Below are 21,685 nucleotides of genomic sequence, written 5' to 3'. Positions count from 1 at the left end.
TTTCACTTACTACCTCTTGCTAAAAAGGCATGGGGAACGTATTGCATTTTCTATGTAACAAGCCTCATTCATCAAAGGCTCATTTGTGCCTTGCCTTCAAATTGTTGTCGCCGTGCAAGGTGGCAGGGAGGTGGGGGCGGCAATATATAGCAAGCATCACTTACGAGACAGCCAGGAGGGCTTGCGTTTCAGTCAGAGAGAACTTCCCCTTCGCCCAAGATTAAGTTGCAGCAATCAGAATTTTCAATTAAATCTCCATTTTCTTGGCAAGTGTGAACAAAAGGTAAGATGAGTCCCTGGAAGAGGTTAATCGTACCTTAGATCTTACACGTAATTTCTCTGAGTACAAAGAGCTACATTTCCTGGATTATATCCATCTGCACAAAGCCCCTTCCGAGCTCGAGAGGAGGGGGGGTTGCGGGCCACCCCTTCCCACACATGCAGGGGCTGGTTTTAGCCCCCGCGAGAAGAGGGAATCCCCGGGCGTGTCTGCGACCCGGCCCGCCAATCAGCGGGCAGGGTAGGCATGGCCTAGCCCTTTTAAGGCCGGCACGCCCGGGGACCGCCCTCTTTGCTTTTTCCAACTTGGCGCACTTCCAGCCTTTTGGTTTTTTCGCCTACCTCATAGCAAACGTCACAACTTCTTCGGTATTGGCAGTTAGGCATTGGCAGGGGGAATTGTTATGCAAATGAAGGGGGGAAGGAAGCGCCATCACCTTCCCCCAATGAAAAGGGTAGTCCGGTAGAGGACTCCGGGGGGCGTTGCCCTGTCCGAAACCTAGGGAGGTGAGGGCCCCCGGCACGCCCCCGAGCGATGACACCCGTGGGATCCTAGTTGGCGTACTTCAACAGGACTTCCACGGCTTGTGGACAATCCTCCCCAGTCTCCATGCCGGGTAGTCGATAGGAGCCAATGCCTAAGGCCAATACCTTCCAATTCCTGTAATCAATAAAGTTGTGGCCTTTTTATGCCCATTAACCTTAAATAACGTGTCCAGTGTCTTCATTTCCCTTGGGGGAGGGGACTCGCCACGCAAAAAGCATGGAACCAAACAGAACCATTCATACCTCAGCAAAGATCTGACCTTAATAGTTGGGGAAACTATTTAAGCAACTTTATAATTTGGCGTGCTCGAAGGTGAAAAGCAGGGAGATTTTCAGACATTTGCCAACAAATGGGAGGTAAATAGGATTTACCTCACTGATTTATAAATGTCTCATGTTCAGTACAGACATGGAACTCACTCACTCTGATTTATGGCTGTACTTTAGAAAGCAAATTCAATTTTTTTTTAGTTATGACAGTTTCAGCTGTAAATATGTCATTTTCTAATTAAATAATGACCCCTTTTAAGATTTCTTCTATGACGTCCTGTCTCATTTTAGGGAAAATATTCTTATACTCCACAGAGACATGTGGGTTGTTGGGTTTTTGTGGGTTTTTTTTTTATAAAAAAAGGAAGTCAGAGACATCTTCTTTCACAATCTGCTTGCCTTTTCTTTCCTTTTTAAGGAAAAGGGAAGCAGGAAAAACACAGATAAGGTTTGCTTAAGTGTACTTGTAAGTGGAACTCTGTCTTCCTCTTGTGTTCTCCTGTGGGACTGTCTAGAACAGTGTGGGATATGACTGCAGAAGGAAGAGGGAATCAACAAATATCACCTCCCCCATTTCCTCCAGTGGGACCCTCTGCTGGACCTTGGCTCTTTCCATAAATTGAGGAGCGCGGCTCAAACCCATATAAATGACAGGAGGACTACAACATGAATTATTCATCTCACAGACAGTCACTCAAAAGCTGTACTTAAGGCATTTCTGTCCTCTGTTTTGAAATGTCCACAATGAAATTCTGCAACCTAACTTGTGGAACACTTTGGAACAGGAGATGCAGTTGGCCTCCTCTCTTACGGTGTTTTTACTATATGGCAAAAACGTTCCTGTTTATGTAGATGTTTGTGTTACCAGACAGATACCAGATGCTTATACCAGAGGATTAAATTAATATAATATATAAATATATACAAATTTAATTTTATACTATATATATATTATAAATTAGCGTAGTGTTTTGTTTCCTGAGCACAGATTTGAACAGTAACAGAGATTTAACACCCCATAATTAGTTATTCATAAATTTATCACGAGTTTAGGATTACTCAGTCGAATAAAACTCCTAATTGTAATCCATTGCTTCCCATTCTTGTCCTTACATATCTTTCATGACTTTTATGGTATTCTTTTGCTCTCAGTGGTTAACTCACCATCCATTCACGTACCTTCTGATTCTGCTGCTACATTAAATAATGGTTTAAGAAATGATAACATGTTCGAAGAAAAGCTCAGATATTTATTCCAAATGGAAATGACCCACAGGGTCCAAACAGATGACCCAGCTTCACCACGGTGGGATCCTGATGTTCTTCTTCCCCTGTTTTGTCTGGCTAACTGAGAAGAATTTTGTTCCTTCCACACGCCAGCCTTTTTAAAAAGCAGAGGTGGGAAGGGGTATGTTAATTTTGTTCTCATTTAGCTTTGTTATTTGCATAACAGGCCTCTAGAACACATGACTCAGAGGAGGGCTTTCAGCGTGGCTTCCCCTGTTTTGTGAAACAGCATTTCTGCTAAGATATGGCAAGCACCCACTATTTGAACTTTCCATTTTCACCAGCTGGCTGGATTGTTTTGTGTGTGTGCGTGCCTTGGGTATGCCTTGGTATTGTTTCAAACCTACCTTCAGCTATTTTTTTCCAGTCTTGCTTTTAAACCTATATTAAGTTGTTCTCATTGTACGAACGACAATTACCTTGAAATTTCTATGGAAGGTGATTCATAACAGAACAATACGATGGCGTAAACTGTGCGCTATTACCATTTCCCTACAAATTTAATAATTAAGTTAATTGTTAGTGACGTATTAATACTAAGAAATCTAACTTCACCCATTCATATGTGTGTGTGTGAGAGAGAAATCTGTATCTTGGCAGCATTCGTATGGAAGAAAAATACTGGGGCTGCAAGAGATTGTGGGAGCTGTAGGCCTTTGGGAGGAAAAGTGAAATACAGTGGTACCTCGGGTTACATACTCTTCAGGTTACATACACTTCAGGTTACAGACTCCGCTAACCCAGAAATAGTACCTTGGGTTAAGAACTTTACCTCAGGATGAGAACAGAAATTGCACGGCAGCAGCCCGGTGGCAGCAGGAGGCCCCATTAGCTAAAGTGGTACCTCAGGTTAAGAACGATTTCAGGTTAAGAACGGACCTCCAGAATGAATTAAGTTCTTAACCCGAGGTACCACTGTATTAATATAGTATGAATAGACCTTTACATGAATCATCCATATGCTGCCTTTCCTATCTGGCTTACAGACTCCGGTAACCCAGAAATAGTGCTTCAGGTTAAGAACTTTCCTTCAGGATGAGAACAGAAATCGTGCTCCGGCGGCACGGCAGCAGCAGGAGGCCCCATTAGCTAAAGTGGTGCTTCAGGTTAAGAACAGTTTCAGGTTAAGTACAGACCTCCAGAACGAATTAAGTTCTTAACCCGAGGTACCACTGTAATGTTGCCATACCTTGGTAGGGTTGCCATACCTTGAAGAACAACCCTACCCAACAGCCCGGGCCTTGGAAAGAGGTGAGTGGGTGGCGGCCAATGCCACGCCCAGGCACCCCTTTCCCCAGCTCGGACTGGCAGCGGCCAAGGAGTGCAGAACAGCCTGAGCCCAAGCAGCCCAAACCACCGGAGCCCAACTCCCCCCCCCCCCAACCTGGACATTTCCTTTAAAATGTAAAAATCTGTCCGGATGGGCATGTTGGCCCCTCAATAGTGGTTTCCCCAGACGTATGGCAACCCTAATGTTGGGTATTCTTAACAGGAATGGGATAGCCAAGTGAGGCACAAAGAGGAAGCCAAAGAAGGAGGAGAGTGAAAGATATTCAGAGGATAGGATAAAACTCACATATTCATATGCTCACCAGCCAGATCTTGGTGCACGTATCTTAACACTGGTTAAATAGGTTAAACTAGCATTGTTTGTTTCTTCTTCAAAGGGCGTTACGATTCTACAAATTTGTAAAATCTGCAAGTCCATCGAAAAGCTGTGCCGCGCATTGCACAAAAATAAACTCCATTTGCCAACACAGGAACACTTAGCGTAAAGGGTAATATTTGTGTATGCCGTGTAGTTAATGCTGCTTTTCAAAAGTTGTAAATCAAATAAGATCTCAAGGTCACCCACCTGGATACTTGTATGAGAGAGAGAGAGAGAGAGAGAGAGAGAGAGAGAGATGTGGGCAACACTAGACTCAAGGTATGTTCAACGGATGACAAAAAAGGCTTCTATTTTAGTTCTGATAATTAACAATAAATTATAGTGCAGCAAGCAGTTAGCATCCTGAAGCGAATTATTGACAGCAGCTTCTTTGTGTCCCCCTACCCCTTTCTCCCTCTAGACAATCCATATTTCTATCTGATAGGAAACAGAATTTAACGTTCTGTGCAGCAAAAGCTGGCATATCCTCAAAATCTATAAACACTGTGTCACACAGGCTTTCTATACTTTTTGCAGAGGATAAAGTGTCAACCTAATTCCTTAGAGTTCCAGCAGCACTAATTAAGCAGAGTCGCAGAGTGAATCATAGCAGTGGAGACCCTGGTGGTATGTATTCATTTTATTGTTCTTTTTTATTATTCCCTTAAATGCACACATGCAGTGATCACAAGGATGTCAGGAATTTTAACACCAAATTTCATGTTTTTGCAAAACAAAAGCTGTAATGAAATTGCTCGCCCAAATCCACAAAATTCTCCTTTGAGAATATTCGCTCACCTGGGACTCTGGGTGGGTGGCCCTTGCTGAATGGCAAAGCTGTGGCGGGTTCGGGGAGGCTGGCATCTTCTGGTGGGGCCGGGGTGTGTGTGTGATGGTCACTTGGTGCTGTGTCCACCTCTAGCCGTGTCAGGCTCCCCGGCTAGGGAGGGCAGCGCCTGCTAAGCCAATAAGAGGCAAGGACTTGGGGGCTGCGACCAGCCCTCCTGAACACTTGTCACTTGAATTTCTCTGCCAAGAAATCACTATTTGTCTGTCATGTGTCATTGTACATCACAAAGGATTCTGGAGCACATTCAAGGAGTCCGCTCACTCCACCTTCCCTTATGTCTGGCTGGATGGTGAGGAATGATTCCAGCAGGAGAACCCCCTAAGGAAGCCTCAGAAGGGGAAGGCTCCAAGCCAGGTGTTGAGACAGGTCAGAGGATGAGGAGGAGGAACGGACGCAGAATAGTTGGATGCTGAACAAGCAATGGGCTTGAGTGAGAGAGAAGAAGAGGCAGAAAACACTGCAGATGTAGGACAGGCAGCTGAGGAGGAAGAGGAGGGGGCTGAGGCTGCAACAGATTCACAGGAGCCTGCCAGTCCTATTGTATTCAGCTCCCATCCCTCCTGGTCTCCAAGGACTCAGACTTTTGCATGTAGCAGGACAACAAGCCCATAGCTCACAGGAGGCCCCTCCCCAGTGGAGTTTAAGACTGAAGGGAAAACAGCCAGAAGGGGAGGAGGTGTGAGACCTAAGATCATCAGTTCTGGCAACTGCTTTACTGGGGCCAGTCTCGCCGCAGTTTTCTCTATTTGTATTCTGTTTCCTTGAATAAAGAATCAGTTTTACTGCTCATTCCTGAGCCTCTGTGCTGACCAGCAGCTGAACCAGCCCTGACACCTTACGGCTGCACATGGCAGAAGATCATCATCATCATCAGCAGCAGCAGCAGCCAAGCTGTCTTTGTGGGAAACCTGTCCACAAGGAACCACTGAAAAGCTTCATTTGACAGTTGGATGACAGTGAGATCCTACATTTGACGACTGCCAAAAGAAGTGCCAACAAGTCTAAGGCATTCAAATGTTGGATTTTGAGGTAAAATCTATGAAGGCAGCACCGTTTTTCTCAACAGAAGAGGAAGAGGAAAAGTTCTATGAATGTATACAGAATATATTCTCTTAGGCACACATAATGTTCCAGTGATTAATTGCACTTCCTGTAAAGACATCCTTAAGGTATCCTTAGAATAAGTGTCACTTGTGACAAAGCCACATCCAGCACTGTGGATTTCGAGTGACCTTGAACGAAATATTTGAGGGCCTTGCGATTCCAGCAGTGTCATGTTCCCTCCTGCTGTGTGATCATGCTTCGACTCAACTGGATTTAGAAATACAGGCAGATATATAATTACATTCATAAAAGTATTTGGTAGCTAAAAGTGTCTGTTTGAATCAAGGCATTTAGAAAAAAAATGTTCCCTGCTATTCACCTACAGTTAGAAGAGTCTGATGGCCCCAAAGTGCTGACCTCATAACAGCTGGTTTTATGGGGTCAGCGAGATGACTGATTGAAATTGATCTGCATAATTCCATGGGGCATAACCTTATGCAGCTTCCAGGAGGCTATCTAGCTACTGTTCACTTTATCAACCCCAAGAGCAAAAGTTCCCAGCTCTTTCTCAATAACCTTTTAACTGCAAGCCAAGAATGGTCGAGGGTGTTTGTTTTACAAACAGCCTTTCAAGTCGTATCTCACTAATGCAGCTGAAATCAGCTGCAACACTCCTGCTATCAGTCCTAGGATCAAAATTGAAGAGGCCAGAAGCTGAGCTTTTTCATTTGGGGCTTTTCCTTCGGGGCTCATTCTTCTTGATAGTTTGTCAGGACCTCTTTGACGGTTTTCAAGATGCACTACAAGACTCATTTATTTCCTATAGTACCAAAGAGTGCTCCTTAGATTTCTTGTTGCTTTCGCTTTTTAAGATGGCTGAAATCCCATCTAAGTTTACCAGGAATTAAGAACCATTCCAATTAACAGATAGCTCTTTCCAGTTACCCCAGTTGCTCCTCCGGTTTTCAATAACAACACATTGAGGCTGTGTCACATGTATTAAATTCTTGCCCCCCAAATGATGATCTCTGCCAGACCTTTGCTCCCCCAAATTAGTTTTTTCTGGATCCTCTACAATCAACCTACCCCCTCTCTATGATTTAGTTTATTGTGATTTTATTAAGGAATGTTGAGGTTACTTGCAAACTGCCTTGTGGGGTTTGTCTTTATCTTGAAAGGTGGGATTAAAAAAACAAAGGAATTGTGCAGTCCAGCAAGGTCTGTGATATTTCTGAACAGGTAGTTTCCCCCTGCTTAGAAACTTAGGTCAACTAAAAAAGCCAGGGTGGGAGACATATTAAGGCAGCTGGTTCAAATGGCTGCAACTCCAGGCAACCTTGTCTTTTAGACCCAAAGAAGATAGTTTCAGCTCTCTAGGACTCATTAACATTAGAAAGTCCATTCGGAACATAATGTTTCCCCACTTATTCCCATGGAGCCACAGTTAAAATGATTTAGAAATAATAATTCCTATCACGAAAACCTTCCAATGCTGATAAGCAGATATTTGCCTAATGTGGTCTGTGACGATCACACAGGGTCCCCGGACGTTTGACGGTCTATTGATCCGTGTGCCACCACTGTGATTGCTTCCCCGCTGCCACCAACCCGTTTCTCTCGGGTACACACGGAGTCCAGACAGTTGTTAACATTAAACCAAATAAACAAGGTTATTTTATAAGCATTAACAAGTTTATGGTTTCAGATAATTTTTCTTGTCAGTTTCTTAATCTTAGATACTTTACCGGCCTATACCTTCCTAATAACTTCTAACTGATTATCCCAACTGTCTATCTGACTCCTCTTAACAGATTCTCTCACGCTCTCACATCAAACTATCCCAACCCACAGACTTATCCTCCCTCTCTCTTCTCTAACACCCAATTGACATCTCAACAACACTAACTCTAACTCCTCCCCTTGGGTTCCCACTGGCCAATCACTTCACACTCATTTAACCCTTTCCTTATGACCCAGCATGATATCACCCACCCAGGAGGGCAAACACCACATGGTCAAATAGAAACCAGTGCCACTGTGAGAAATGGATAGGTGTAAGGCAGTGGCAGGCAATCAGATGTTTCAAATGTCAAAAATGTAACGGCAGCAGTTGATGAAGGTATCCAGAACACATCTGGCACCTTGAGCACCAGTGTATCCCACAGCTGGTTTGAGATTCCAGCTGGATCTCATGTCCTCCATCACTTGCTCCTGAAAGCAACATGTGTACCTTGATTGGCCGGCACTTATGACAGCTGGGAGGTTATGTGACCTTCTCAGGCATGACTCTGTAGCATTTTTGCACGGGTAGAGATCAGCAGTGATGGCAAAACACTCCCCTGCCTCTGGGGACTTGTTTATGCACAATCTGGTTTCTGTGTACAGAAACATGAGACGAGACAGCATGCATTCTGCTTGAACTATCTGTGTGACTCCCTACAAATGCAGCATGTTTGCTATTTCTGGGTAGATTATATATTAAAATATTAGTGCAGTCACATGGGTTACAACTTCAGAATCGACAAGCGTTATCCTGTTTCACCAAGCAACAATTTTACAGTTCTACGAAACCACTTCTATGATTTGCCATATTAGCAAAAAATGAAATAAAAATACAATTAAATCTGATACATTATTAAATTTCCTAAATATTCAAAGGAGCCCATTTGCTACAATTTTTAAAAAATTAGTTTCTGACCTTTCTGCCTTTTACACAAAAGACGCTCTATATATCAAATTATTTCTAACACGCTGCACTATATTTAATTTGGTTTGCTTCAGATTAATAAGTAAATGGTCATTTGAAGTGTGAAAATAATATGCAAAGAAACTGCTGTCCACTGCATTTCAAATGCAGAAATATTAAATGGTTACTCCATCATTTAGAAGCTAATAACTTGTTTTGGAAATTGAAAGTTTCATTTAACACTGTAGTCCATAATAGTTACACTTCTTTTGACATTTGATATGTATTCCATTTGAATATTTTACTCATTCTAGCATTCTCCCAGAAACCAAGAGCTGATTTGTGCAACGTTACAGATAATTCAAGTACCGTAGTTACAAGTTACATTGCCTGAAAGCCAAACCTGATTTTCAGCCTTCTAAATTTGGTGATGTTTGGAATGATGGTCCCACTTCCCCCCCTCCAGAGTCATTTTACTTAGCTTAATAAGACAGAAAGATGAAGTATTTGAGCAAGAAATTACCTGATATTTTCAGGAAACGGGGGGGGGGGGGAGTGTATAATGAGAGTTAGGCATTTTCCCAAAGTCAGAGCCACTTTGTTTAAGCAGAAGACAGCTAATCAAGGGATACAATTTTATACAAGGCATAAAACTGAAGCATCAAGACAGAGAAATAAATGGGATTCAAATAAATGAGATTTTGGCTTGGTGGTGCCTTGTATAGACTTACAGTGCGTCTCCTATCCCACAGACCAATCCAAATATTCAAGGGCTATACTTGGGACTGAGTGATATTTGCAGGTAGCAACTTTAGGGATATGGGTCTGTGCATCACACATAGTGGCAATCCTTTTTCTTCTTTTCTGAAGTTTATTTTTAGTCTTGCTGCCGTTGGTGACAAGCAGCAGAGCTCCTGCTAGGGACTGACAGGTGGTTGTTTTTTTGCTCAGAATACCTCAAGGACTGCCTCTCTCCATATGACCCTACCTAGATCCTGAATTCATCATCTGAGGCCCTTCTTTGAGTGCCTCCTCCATGAGAGGTCCAGAAGCTGGCAACATGAGAAGGGCCTTTTATGCAGTGGCTCCCCATTTGTGGAATGCTCTCCTCAGGGAGGTTCATCTGGTGTCTTCACTAATATAATAATATTTTTATTATTTATACCTCGCCCATCTGGCTGGGTTTCCCCAGCCACTCTGGGCGGCTTACAACATAATAAAAACATGAAGCATTAAAAACTTCTGGATACAGGGTTGCCTTCAGATGTCTTCTAAAAGTCAGATGGTTGTTTATTTCCTTGACAGGGCGTTCCACAGGGCGGGCGCCACTACCGAGAAGGCCCTCTGCCTGGTTCCCTGTAACCTCACTTCTTGCAGTGAGGGAACCACCAGAAGGCCCCCGGAGCTGGACCTCAGTGTCTGGGCTGAATGGTGGGGGTGGAGATGCTCCTTCAGGTATACTGGGCCGAGGCCATTTAGGGCTTTCAAGGTCAGCACCAACACTTTGAATTGTGTTCAGAAACGTACACCTGTAGGTCCCAGAAGAAAATGTTCCCCTTTAACCAGGTCTTAGGTAGACTGACATCCAATGCCCTTTTAAATGTGTTGTGGAAGATCGGGTGTTATTGAGTTGTGTGTGTGTGTGGAGGGAGGGAGAGAGAGAGAGACCATCTGTATATATGGTACAGCGCAACTTTCTCTTGCTTCCACTCCATGGTGTCATTCTCCCCTCCTTTTAAGTGTGGCACCTTAGACTATCAGGATATCAGGAATGGGATGAAGACCAGGCACACAGTCTGTACTAGAGCAATAAGGCCCACCTAAGTGTCAAGCAGTCTGATCAGCAAGCCCAGGTCTGAGGTGAGGTAACGAAAAATACCTGACCGTTCACCGTGTACACAAATGAATTTATTTAAAATGTGCCTTACAAAACAAATTGTGATCATGTCATTTATCCACAATAGTTACAATAAACTCACACATCAGACACAAACCAAAGCTGCAGCAGCAGAGCAGAGACAACTAAAAACATTTACAGAATATTGCAAGTTAAAGACAACAACAGGACTTTGCCCGGCTTCTAGAAGCTGGCAAAGAACAACTCAGGCAACAGGTGGATGCCAAATGAGCGGCATAATAATGATTGTGGATGATTTATGACAAATAATGGAAAAATTATGCAGATGGTGCATCAGACCCTCTCCCGTACTTAGGCAGAATCCTAAGGCTTTCTGTGTGCTGGGATGGTGCTTTCAAACTCTCCTCTCTCTCCCTGCCCTCTCTCAATCCAAGCCATTTTGGGAATCCGAGGACTCCAATAAAGCAATTGGGGAAGGCTTCAGTCAACTGTGTTTTGGGGCTAAAGGATGGAAAGTTGCAAACCTACACATGCATGTAGGAAACAAAGTTTTGAAATTTATGGTTGCTTTTAAAAAATTTTTTTACAAGAAATATACGTTGGAGCAGGATGCATCCAACTCTGGATAATGTTTGCTATAGCTCTCACTGGTTATACCATCGAGCTCAGAAAGCAGAGCAGGGTTCATAGACAGCTGAGGCTCCTAATTATGAGATGATGCAAAATGTAAGCCAATGTTGGAGCTAAAAAAAAGGTGTTATTCAGCCGAGTGCTTTCCCACAGAATGAGTCATGGCCGCACAGCGTACATTGCCTTCCGTTCACACAAGAGATTTCACATTTCGCAACTTTTCATATGCAAAACGGCTCATTGCAAAGGGAAGAACGTAGATAATCTTACCTGTTGTTGACCTGATTGTTGAGGTGATATTGGAAGATGCCATTGCAGGGATACATTCGTCGTCTTGAGAGTAGCCCGCCTGAATGGCACGCAAGTAACTGTGGCTTCTGGTTCGGAAACAACCCGGCAGATCGAGGGCATCCATGGCCTGAGCTTCAACTTCACTAAACACTGATTCACAAACAGATTCAAATTGCCCATTGACCTCTGCTTCACTCATCTAGATAAACAACAACATTGCATTGGGTTTTTTTTTTGGTTGGCTTGCTCTGTCAGGAATGGACTCTGCTGTAGCACTTCAAAAGCAGGCACTACCTGAACACTGATAGAGTCCCCCCCCCTCACCCCCCACATCACCTCTTGACACTTTTATCATGCAGCAAAATGCTTCAACATCATTGAACTAAGCATGTTTGCTATCTGTGTGCTAAGTAGACTGTCCAGTTCTGATGTTATTTTTGGATGACAGCTTAGGACAGCTTTTTAGTTTCAACTTGTTTAGCAATGAAATTTAATAAATAATAAAATAACTGTGTAGGGGTGCTATTGTTTTTCTTTGCTACTATGTTATGTAGTTTTTTGTGTGTGTTTTTATATTGCAAATCACCCTATAATCCTTGAATGAATGGTGGTATAGATAATAATAATAATAATAAGAAGAAGAAGAAGAAGAAGAAGAAGAAGAAGAAGAAGAAGAAGAAGACACACAGTTATTGAACAAACCAGGATCTGAAACTAGTTTGATCAAGGTTTCTTACAGCTAAAAGTAGTTGAACAAACCAGGTTTTTTTTTCTATATTTGAGTGTAAAAGGAAACTGTTTTGTTCCAAACATCTATCACAAATTGCTCCTCCTCCTCCTACTACTATAGTGTTCATTTTATAATAGGAGACAGACTGAAAATACTAGTGAAACTAATGATGCTAGTAAACAATATGATCCTGGCTTGAAGTTCTTGTGGCTAGGATTGTAAGATAAGGAAGTTTACTGAGTTAAATGGGACTGATGTGGGATAGCTGGAAGCAGAAGGAGAAAAATGGAGCAACAGGGTAGGGGGTGGGGGTGGAGTAGGGTGGACTGGAGTCAAGAGACAGAGCGAGAGAGAATGGCATGCCAGAGAGAGAGAGAGAGAGAGAGAGAAGGTTGGATCCACAAGTTGGATCCAATAAAATAGATGCTCTTGAAACTGCGCAATGTTTCCTTGGGTTCCTTGTCCTGCCAATCATAATCACATCACAGAACACACCCATCACCTCTGATTAAATCAAGGATCCAGTGCGCTTTGAAGCGCACTTGATCCATGGTGCACTTAATCCTTATGGATCCTCATTATTCCCTCTCAAGGGATCCCCTCCCAAACCACTGCCAAATCTGTGCACCCAGATGCATTTCGTGATTTGTGGTTGATTTTGTCATCCTGCGTAAAAACCACAATTACCCACGATTTGGATCGAAGTTTTTGTGGTGCTACCAAGCACCGAATCTGTGGCGGTTACTGATTAGTCTACCACTGCAAGTTTCAATTTGCTGATTCCCGCCCCCCCCTCCCTGGAAAATCAAGCAAATTCAAGGGAATCCATTTTAATTTCGCTGGAGCTGACACCTTAGAAAAGCTAATTTTGTTTGTTTCTCGTGCTTTCCCTCTTTCTGTCTGTGGGTGGGAGTAGGCTGACCCACAGCAGGGTGGACAGAAGGCATGCTGTCCTGGCCTTCTATCAAAATTCCAAAGTGCCAATTTGCCGAAAGAGATTGGCAGTTGACAGAAACTGCATTTGCCCATAACACTTGCGGCTGTATTGCCTCCATCCCAACACAAAGCTACCCTGTGAAGTGGCTAAAGAGGGGCAAAAGTCCAGTTGACGACGTATGTATTTTTAGATTCAACAAATAATTTCTGACCAATAGCCTCTGATTGCACCGAAAGCCTGATAGTACCATTTCCCATAAATACACTTCCAGAATTAAGTTGTTCTGAAAACAATTAGTTCTGGCCCCTGTAATGATTATTTCATTTCTAATCAAATTACATTAACTAATGTTCTCTGGAAAGACAAACATTCCCATTCTGAATAGCCTTGTGCAAACAATATTAGGAAAGAAAGATGGGATAATGCAGTTCATACTTATGATTGTCTTATTTCCTACTTGTAAATTCAACTTGCTGGCAAGGAGCATAGCCCCTTTTTTATGTGGGGAGGAAAAAAATGTATACGAATCTCCCTTTGCAGCATAAATGGCTATTTAGATGGGCATGAAAAGTTTATGTGGCATGGCTTGCTGAGGTCCACCTGTATCTGATGTTCACCTGAAAAACCTCCATGGCTCTGGGCTCACATTCTCCTCAGTTCTTCTGCACTGGCTTAATTGGGGAAGAGAATATGCAGCAGGAACCAGGAGCAACGAGGACATAGCATTCTCTTCACACACTTAACTTCCTTGACCAACATGATGCTGTCCAAATAGTCTGGAGCAGATAGGAGCTGTAGTGCAAAACAGCGGCAGCTCACTTAGGTTGGGGGAAAGCTGTCCTAGAGGAACAGCGCTGCCTAGTGCTATAAGACAAAGTACTGTATGGAAGTGGGACACTTCTGGGCTTTGCTGAAGATAAACAGCAGTTCACGTCTCCTCTTCCACTCTCTCTGGCATGGTTTATAATATAAAATGTGTGGTGAGATGCTTCCGTTGGCAGCTCCTTGCAGAAGAAAATGCTTTCGGTCAAGGAATTTCAGAGTATGGCAATCTCATTTTGGATGTTTAAGGACAGTTGGGTCCAGTCACAGACGACTCTGGGGTTGCAGCAGTCATCTCACTTTCAGGCCAAGGGAGCCAGTGTTTGTCCACAGACAGCTTTTTGGGTCATGTAGCCAGCATGACTAAACTGCTTCTGGTGCACGGAGGACCGTGACGGAAGCCAGAGCGTACAGAAACGCCATTTACCTTCCCACTGCAGTGGTACCTATTTATCTACTTGCACTGGCATGCTTTCAAACTGCTAGGTTGGCAGGAGTTGGGACCGAGCAATGGGAGCTCACTCTGTCGAGGGGATTCGAATAGCCAACCTTCTGATCGGCAAGCCCAAGCGGCTCAGTGGTTTAGACCACAGCACCACCCGCGTTTTGTTTGGATGTTTATGCTACCAGGGAGAGGAAGGAGTGGAAAAAGTGCAGTGGGAAGCAGTTACTTGTCTTTAGTAACTTCAAGTTCTGGCAGAGATGAACTTGTGAACAAGTGCAGTCCTGGAATGTCTATGCCTGCTGTCAGCTAGCCTCAATTTTGTCCTGGTTCTCTTGTTGTATAGGAGCTGTAGGGGCCTGCCACAAGGCAATCAGAACATTTCACAGCTGTTCTTAGCCCTTTTCAAGCCGTGAATCTCTGAGATGACAATCCATGCATGCTAACAGGCCATCTGATTTCCCCTTAGAACTGAATCATAATCAGTAGAAGATTATGCGACATAGGAAGGCTCATTGAATGAAATAGATCAAGAAGTCCTTGCTTCAATTTACATGACTTTCCTGCATTTCTTACCCTAGAATGTGGGGGGTGTTCAGACATTCAAAAACAAGAAGCACACAAATTAACACTCATTAGCTTTATACGCCAAAGGTTCGCCCTATACAACACACACAGCTTCCCCCCTTAAAAAATTCAGTGTAACAAAAACACAGCTTACTGTTTTTCTACTTCCTCCTATCTCACACCCTCAAAAAGGTGGGATGTAAACTGTGCAAGCCAGCTACTCCCAATTAAATTTCACAACTAAGACACAACACTGGCACTTATTGAATGGGCAGTTTCACAGAGAGTGCCACATCAAACCAGTGTTTGCCACCAAGTGTATACTCATCACAGAGCGGCCAATTTGTGCTCTTTGGTAAGTAACTCCTACATTTGCAAACCATTGTTTACCACTTCCATACTGTGGCCTGGTTTGTACATAATGCTAAACCAAACCACGGTTTAGCATGTGAATACATGAGTATGTTTGCCCTCAGAGAGGAGATCATAGCCACTTTGCCCCTCCTTCGGTCCTGCTGTCGCACTGTTGTTTCGTTGCGTTGTCTGAACTCAGGCTACTGGTGTGTCTCGCTCCAGACAAACCAGCTGTTGTTACTGTTATATGTTTTAAGTTCATATACAGAACATTTCAAACGTACACCTTAGAACCAGGTCTTGCTGAACTACAGCTGTCCCTCCCATTGGCCATTCTGGCTGGGGCTGAAATGAGCTGAAGTCTAGAACATCTTGAGGGCCACAAGTTCTTCATCCCTGTCTGAAAAACTATAGTGTGTCAAACAGGTCAAAAAGGCTTGAGACTCTGGTGGTTTCAGCTACAAGATGTGATTCACTTGCACATGGGAAAAGCTCCACACTTAGGCAAATGGTCTCAGCTAAATATTTTTCGTTAGGCCATCTCAAATAGTTTAAGCCCTTCGGAACTGGACATGTTTTCAATTCTCTGGCATGGAACTGCTGACAAAAACTGCTGAACAGCTGGTAGCTAGCTTGGGTGATACGATAAACTCCTGTTGCTGATGTTGCTTAGAAAATCAGGCTGAAAATAAAATAAAAAATGTTTCCAACCTGGCTGATGCAGCTGGCCTGACTGAGCGTGCTCACTGCTCTCATATAGCTCTGATTCCTTGATCGGAACTTGGGGGAATTGTAGTTTGCTGACGGATCCAAGTTGTGTCCACCCGGCACATCACTTGCCGCTTGCAGGTAGCTCTGACTATTAAGGAAAGATAGAGAGGGAAACAAAGGATGAAAAACTAAGGCTAGAAAGAAGCGAGGGGGTGGAAAGAACACCCCGTGATACAGGAGGCCACTGCCCATTCCCCCAGAAGCTTCCCCCTAGGATTCCATCGAAGTTAGGGGAATACCACAGAAAAATTGGCCTTTGGTTGTTTCGTATTCCTACTACAGGCCCAGGCCCTGACCCAGCTGGAAAGGCCTCAGCTGCACACATCTGCTCCCAGCTCTTAACAGACCCAGTCTCCTATATGGAGAAGAGCTTGGACTAGATTTAGGCTCTCCTTCTCCTAAGCATATGGTTGGCGCTGTCAGCACTTAAGAGCTCTAATTGTCTGGTCCAAGTGGGAAGTGCTCAAGATGAGTCCCTGGACTTTGCTGCAGCCTCTAACAGCATGTATGACACTTGGGAGATTTGAAGCACTCGGATCGACCAGACTCCTTTCAAATTCGCTGGCATCCTACTTCGGGGTGTACTTGAGGCTGGTGCCGAGTGCTTCTCAAGCCTTTCCCAATGCTTACAACCAGCCCCATGAACATCTCACTTCACATTATGTTGGTGCTAAACAAATTAAACCGTTAAGTGAACAATGATCGTTACGGCAGCCTATATATCCATCTGTTATGCCACGATGGTTCCCCCCCCCAGTTGCTCGCCATTTCCTATACTATTAACATTTCTCCCAGCAATGCTATCTGCAAGCCATTACCCTCCTGCTTCAATTTCCCCCCAAAGTGGATCTTTTTCTCTCTCTCCGTTGTATAATACTTTGCATTTGAATCTGTCCAACATTTCTTCTTTTTTTCCAATAAGGCTCTCTAGTATGCTGAGCTCATTTTTTAATTTGTAGCCTATCATATAAATCATTCACAATGCTTCCCCCGAGATGTGTGCTGCCCACTTCTTCTTCCAAGTCATTAATGAAGATGTTAAACAGCATCAGACCCGGGGCTGATCCTTGTGCAACCCCAGAGGACATCTCATTGCAAACTAATCTAAACTGCATGCATATATTAAGTGAGATATATCTTAGGTGAACTTTTAAAAGTTTGGCATTGACTTGTCATTGGTGGCAATCCAGCCACTCAGTTTAATTAATAAACCTCTTTATTGTCCTGCTGCATAGCATGTGGTGAATGATTTACTTACACTTTAAAACTGCGAATTGTTCCTTACTAAACTAAAATATTGCCTACGGACCTTCCTCATTCAGTTGTAAACATTTACCATAATACAGACATGAATGCTGAAGTCCTAGACATACTTAGTAATAACAACCACTGAACTTAGCACACCTTATTTCCAAGTATAAATGCTTAGGATTAAGATGGCACATAATCACATTGATGGTGAAAGGCCAGTCAAAGAAAAGGCATTCCATTTGGGGGAAGCATTTAGCCAATGAGAAACCATAACCCACATTTAAATTCCGCAATGGTCAAAGGGAGGACTTTTCTTCCATTGACTAAAATTGCCAAACTTGTATAGTATTGTCCCGGTACAATTGAAATGATAAAATACAGCGGGTCTGGAATTTCTACCACATTACTGAATACTGTGTTTTCAGCTACTGTAAGGGGGTGGGGGAGGCCTTTAGTTTTGCTTGAGCTATGCAAAAGAGTCTTTCAAAATGCATCACAAAAATTGTTGCATTTCAGAAATGGTTAGTAAATAGTGATGAGCCTATGGGAAAGTGGAAACCAGTGGAAAGTGGAAAGACTCACTAAATAACTAGCGTGACTAAAAACTGTTATCTGCTTTAGCCTCAATTCAAATTCTTAAAGTGAGAAAATGACACCAAGTGCCTTTTGATTTATCCTAACATTCCCCTGATTCCATTTGCAACTTCAGCAAATGCTGCCTTGTAAGTGTATGAACAGTATCTCCAACGTTCAGCCCAAATGGAGTCTGTCCTTAAGGCCACTTTTAGAACATGCCATGCCTTTGCAGCTTTATCCAGTTGATGCAGAAGCAGTAACAAATAGCATTATACTTGCACAGTTTCTTGTGCTTCAAAGGGGGACAAAGGACACCAAATGGAGGTAAAGCAGGTGAATTCCAATGAACATAATACGGCTGAGAAACCTGGCAAGCTCATATCCCAAAGAGGCATATTACAAAAGGAACTGTGAATACCTCTAAAAACACAATTTCCCGTGAACAAAGCTTCCATTGCCTGCACTAAAAACATATCACATACTCACTCTGTAAGCTGAAGGCTTCAATTGTTTTATCAACACATAATTTCTTAACTGAGGTTGCATCGGGTTATATTCATTTTTAGCGCTGCATAACTAACTGCTTCCGCTGAACTCAGCAAGAGCTGCTTGTGTGAAGGCGGCGCACAAGAAATGAGCACAACTCTGGTCCATTCTTAACTCCATCACAGCATGCTGGAACTAACAGTTACTATAAATTCTCTGAATCAGATTAAATTTATTCAGTTTACCCACAAAAATGGCTTAGCATTATTAAGGTCAGTTCTAATAACGCTCTCATCATACTAATTATTTTGGTAGCTCAGATAAATCTTCAATTCTACAGGAGTCTTGTATGGACAATCAATAAGCTTTCTAGCATATTTTAGTAAAAATTGTCATTTAAAGCACTTTGTACAGCGATAACTGAAATCTGGAAAGTTTCTACAGATGTCGGAATATAAACTACATGTTTATTTATTGGGGCATTTAGTTCTTACCATTAAAAAATCAAGGTGGTATATGTTTCTGTGTGTGTGTACATACACACACACACACACACACACACACACACACACATCAAATATTAAAAACAAACCTAAAAATAAAAATAATTGTTGCCTACCAAAATTCTAGAATAGATTGGTGAATTTGGGAGTAGAATCTGCAATCTGGTTAGGACTTCAAAATGATATTGGGATTTCAGCCCACATTCGAATCAAAGCAGAATTCTGCACCATCTCTTTTGCTATGACAGTGTTGTCTTATATATCGGAGCGAATGGTGCACCAACCTCAGTTGCCCTTAGCAAGCCTCCACTTGCCCACATTCTTACTTAAAACTCTGCCTATCATTGGCTGTGGCGCTCCCTACTGTTGGCCTCCCTGCCTTCTGGCTTACCAGCCCCAAGGAGCATCAGCCACCGCTGAGTTGATGATAATAATAATAATTTTTATTTATACTCCAGCCTTCCCAGTTTAAAAACCGGGCTCAGGGCGGCTAACAGCAAATATAAAACATTGATTAAAATGTGACTTAAAAACAGCATAAAACAGCACAAAGTACAACATAAAATGGAGCATCAATATCAATCAAATTCAAAAATTCAGGGGTCATTTTGGGAGGGGGGAAAAACCGGAAAACAACAACCCCAGTCAGTAGACATCAAATGATCACCAGGGCTAACTGGCCAAGTTGGTCCTACTAGGGCCAGCAAGGAGACCAGGGAAGAATTTAAATGTGAGGTCCCAGGAAGGGTTTCTTCATAGAAGAGGAAAGGGGAAAAGGGAATAGAGGAACAGGCTAATTCAAATTGAAGGCCAGGAGGAATAGCTCTGTCTTACAGGCCCTGCGGATGGAGATCAAGTCCTGCAGGGCCCTAGTCTCGTGGGACAGAGCATTTCACCAGGTCAGAGCCATCACTGAAAAAGCGCTGGCCCTGGTGGAGGATCTTCTGGCTTCCTGGGGGCCCGGTACCTTTAAGCTATTATTATTCATGGACCTTAGGGTCCTCTGTTGGACATACCAGGAGATGCAATCCTGTAAGTACGAGGGTGATGATTAGCAGAGTTTCAGAACATAAATGCCATTCGTGTACCACACCAACCAGAAGGAAACACTGACAGAATGCACACTTGCCTGCTCATTCCTCAAGGTTAGTCTCCAAAGACAGACTTACCGGTAATTCTCAGTGGATTCCTCTTCTAAGGAAAATAACCCACATTGCTTAGAAAATTCTTTTCACCTCCTATTGCTCCTACCGGTCATATAAGTATCAAAGCGAGTGCTTGTTGAGATGGATAATTGACCCAAACTCTAAAACCACAGATTGTGAACTAAGGCACTCAAATTCCCTTTAGCTTAATTTTCTTATTATCATGCCCTTCAGATCAACAAAGTCTGAGGGTGGAACACTTACTGGAACTACATTTTATTGCAACATATTTTTTTTTGAAAAAACTACTAAAACCTTGATCGTTGTGAAACCTAGATTTAATAAATAAGAATTTATCAAAGGTTTGTTTCAATTTAATACAACAATGTAATGTCCCATCTTTAAGAGCAAAGTAAGGGGAGCCTTGTCACTTTCCAGTTTTTGTACTTTAGTTTCTCCTTCTTTATTTTGCCTAGAAGCCTTTTCAGTCCTTACTCGGTACATGGATGAGAACCTCAATATTAGAGATGGCCTTCACTTTACAAAAGAAGGTGGTATTGAAGTATGAAGGTCCCAAGCTGCTTAGGACTTGGGATGGAATTTTCCAAATTTTAGATGTCAAGCTTACCCACATGGATTTCCCCTGCCCAATAATCATCTCATTAAGGATTTGGTTCCCGCACCCTAGTCTCACTAAAAATCTGAACAATTATTGCCGATTATAAGCACTATTATATGCATATGCACTCCAGGTTTCCTCAAGTAACCAGCACATAAATGGATACATAAAACAATGCATATAACGGTATAAAAATATATGTGTGTTAATAGACTTATAAAATTATGCTGCGGAAATAGAGTATGGCATGGGGTTTCATTCTTTTGCAGTAGTATAAATATAATTTTACATTAAATGTGGGCTTTTAAAGAAACTGACAGTGCATGATAAGCCAGTGCTCAGGTAAAAGAGGTAGGCCGTGAGTAAAGTTTAATTGAGTCAGAACCTCCAAATTCTATGAATAACCTATTTAGGGTATCATAACCTGTACTTTGAATTGCACCCAATCAACTGGGGAGCAGATGTCAACCCTGGAGCACTGCTGTAATATACTCCCAGCTAAAGGTACTTCCTATGGGGAGAGAAGGTGTTGCATTATCCTACTTCTGAAGCTTCTGAACCATCATCGAGGGCAGAGTATGGTACACTATAATCGTCTCGAGAAAACAAAGCGTTCCAGTTAAGTTTGACCTTCTGCTCACCACATGAAATTGGCAAAACCAACTCCTAGCTACTACTGCAGCCTGGGCTCTAACTTGCGTTCCCAAGTCTAAACCTACATGCCCAGAACAGGCTGGTGCTCAGATAATGAACTCCATAATGATAGCTGCCCTCTCCCCATCATTTTCTGCTGCTGTTATTGGATTTCGTTAGAAAACACATCATCATAGAGATGGTTTTATTAGATTATTTGAACTGCATTTTACTGTTCAAAGGTAAAGGGACCCCTGACCGTTAGGTCCAGTCACGGACGACTCTGGGGTTGCGGCGCTCATCTCGCTTTATTGCCAAGGGAGCTGGTGTACAGCTTCCAGGTCATGTGGCCAGCATGACTAACCCGCTTCTGGAGAACCAGAGCAGCACACGGAAAAGCCGTTTACCTTCCCGCCGAAGCGGTACCTATTTCTCTACTTGCCCTTTGACGTGCTTTTGA

General features: G+C 42.9%; 1 protein-coding gene across 5 annotated transcripts in view; it reads right to left on the bottom strand.

Annotated features, from left to right (window-relative positions):
- DLGAP2 (DLG associated protein 2) overlaps positions 1-21,685 on the bottom strand; it is a 395,598-nt gene that overhangs the window by 50,246 nt on the left and 323,667 nt on the right. For all 5 annotated transcript variants that reach the window (XM_077926383.1, XM_077926382.1, XM_077926384.1 and 2 more), the window contains 2 exons: positions 15,953-16,100; positions 11,369-11,588 (listed from right to left, as the gene is read on the bottom strand). In XM_077926383.1, the coding sequence (XP_077782509.1) occupies positions 11,369-11,588; positions 15,953-16,100 (368 nt within the window). The remainder of the gene's footprint in view (positions 1-11,368; positions 11,589-15,952; positions 16,101-21,685) is intronic.

The sequence above is a fragment of the Podarcis muralis genome, chromosome 3 (assembly GCF_964188315.1).
Source record: "Podarcis muralis chromosome 3, rPodMur119.hap1.1, whole genome shotgun sequence".
Classification (NCBI taxonomy): domain Eukaryota; kingdom Metazoa; phylum Chordata; class Lepidosauria; order Squamata; family Lacertidae; genus Podarcis; species Podarcis muralis.
This window is presented reverse-complemented; position numbering and strand designations above follow the sequence as displayed.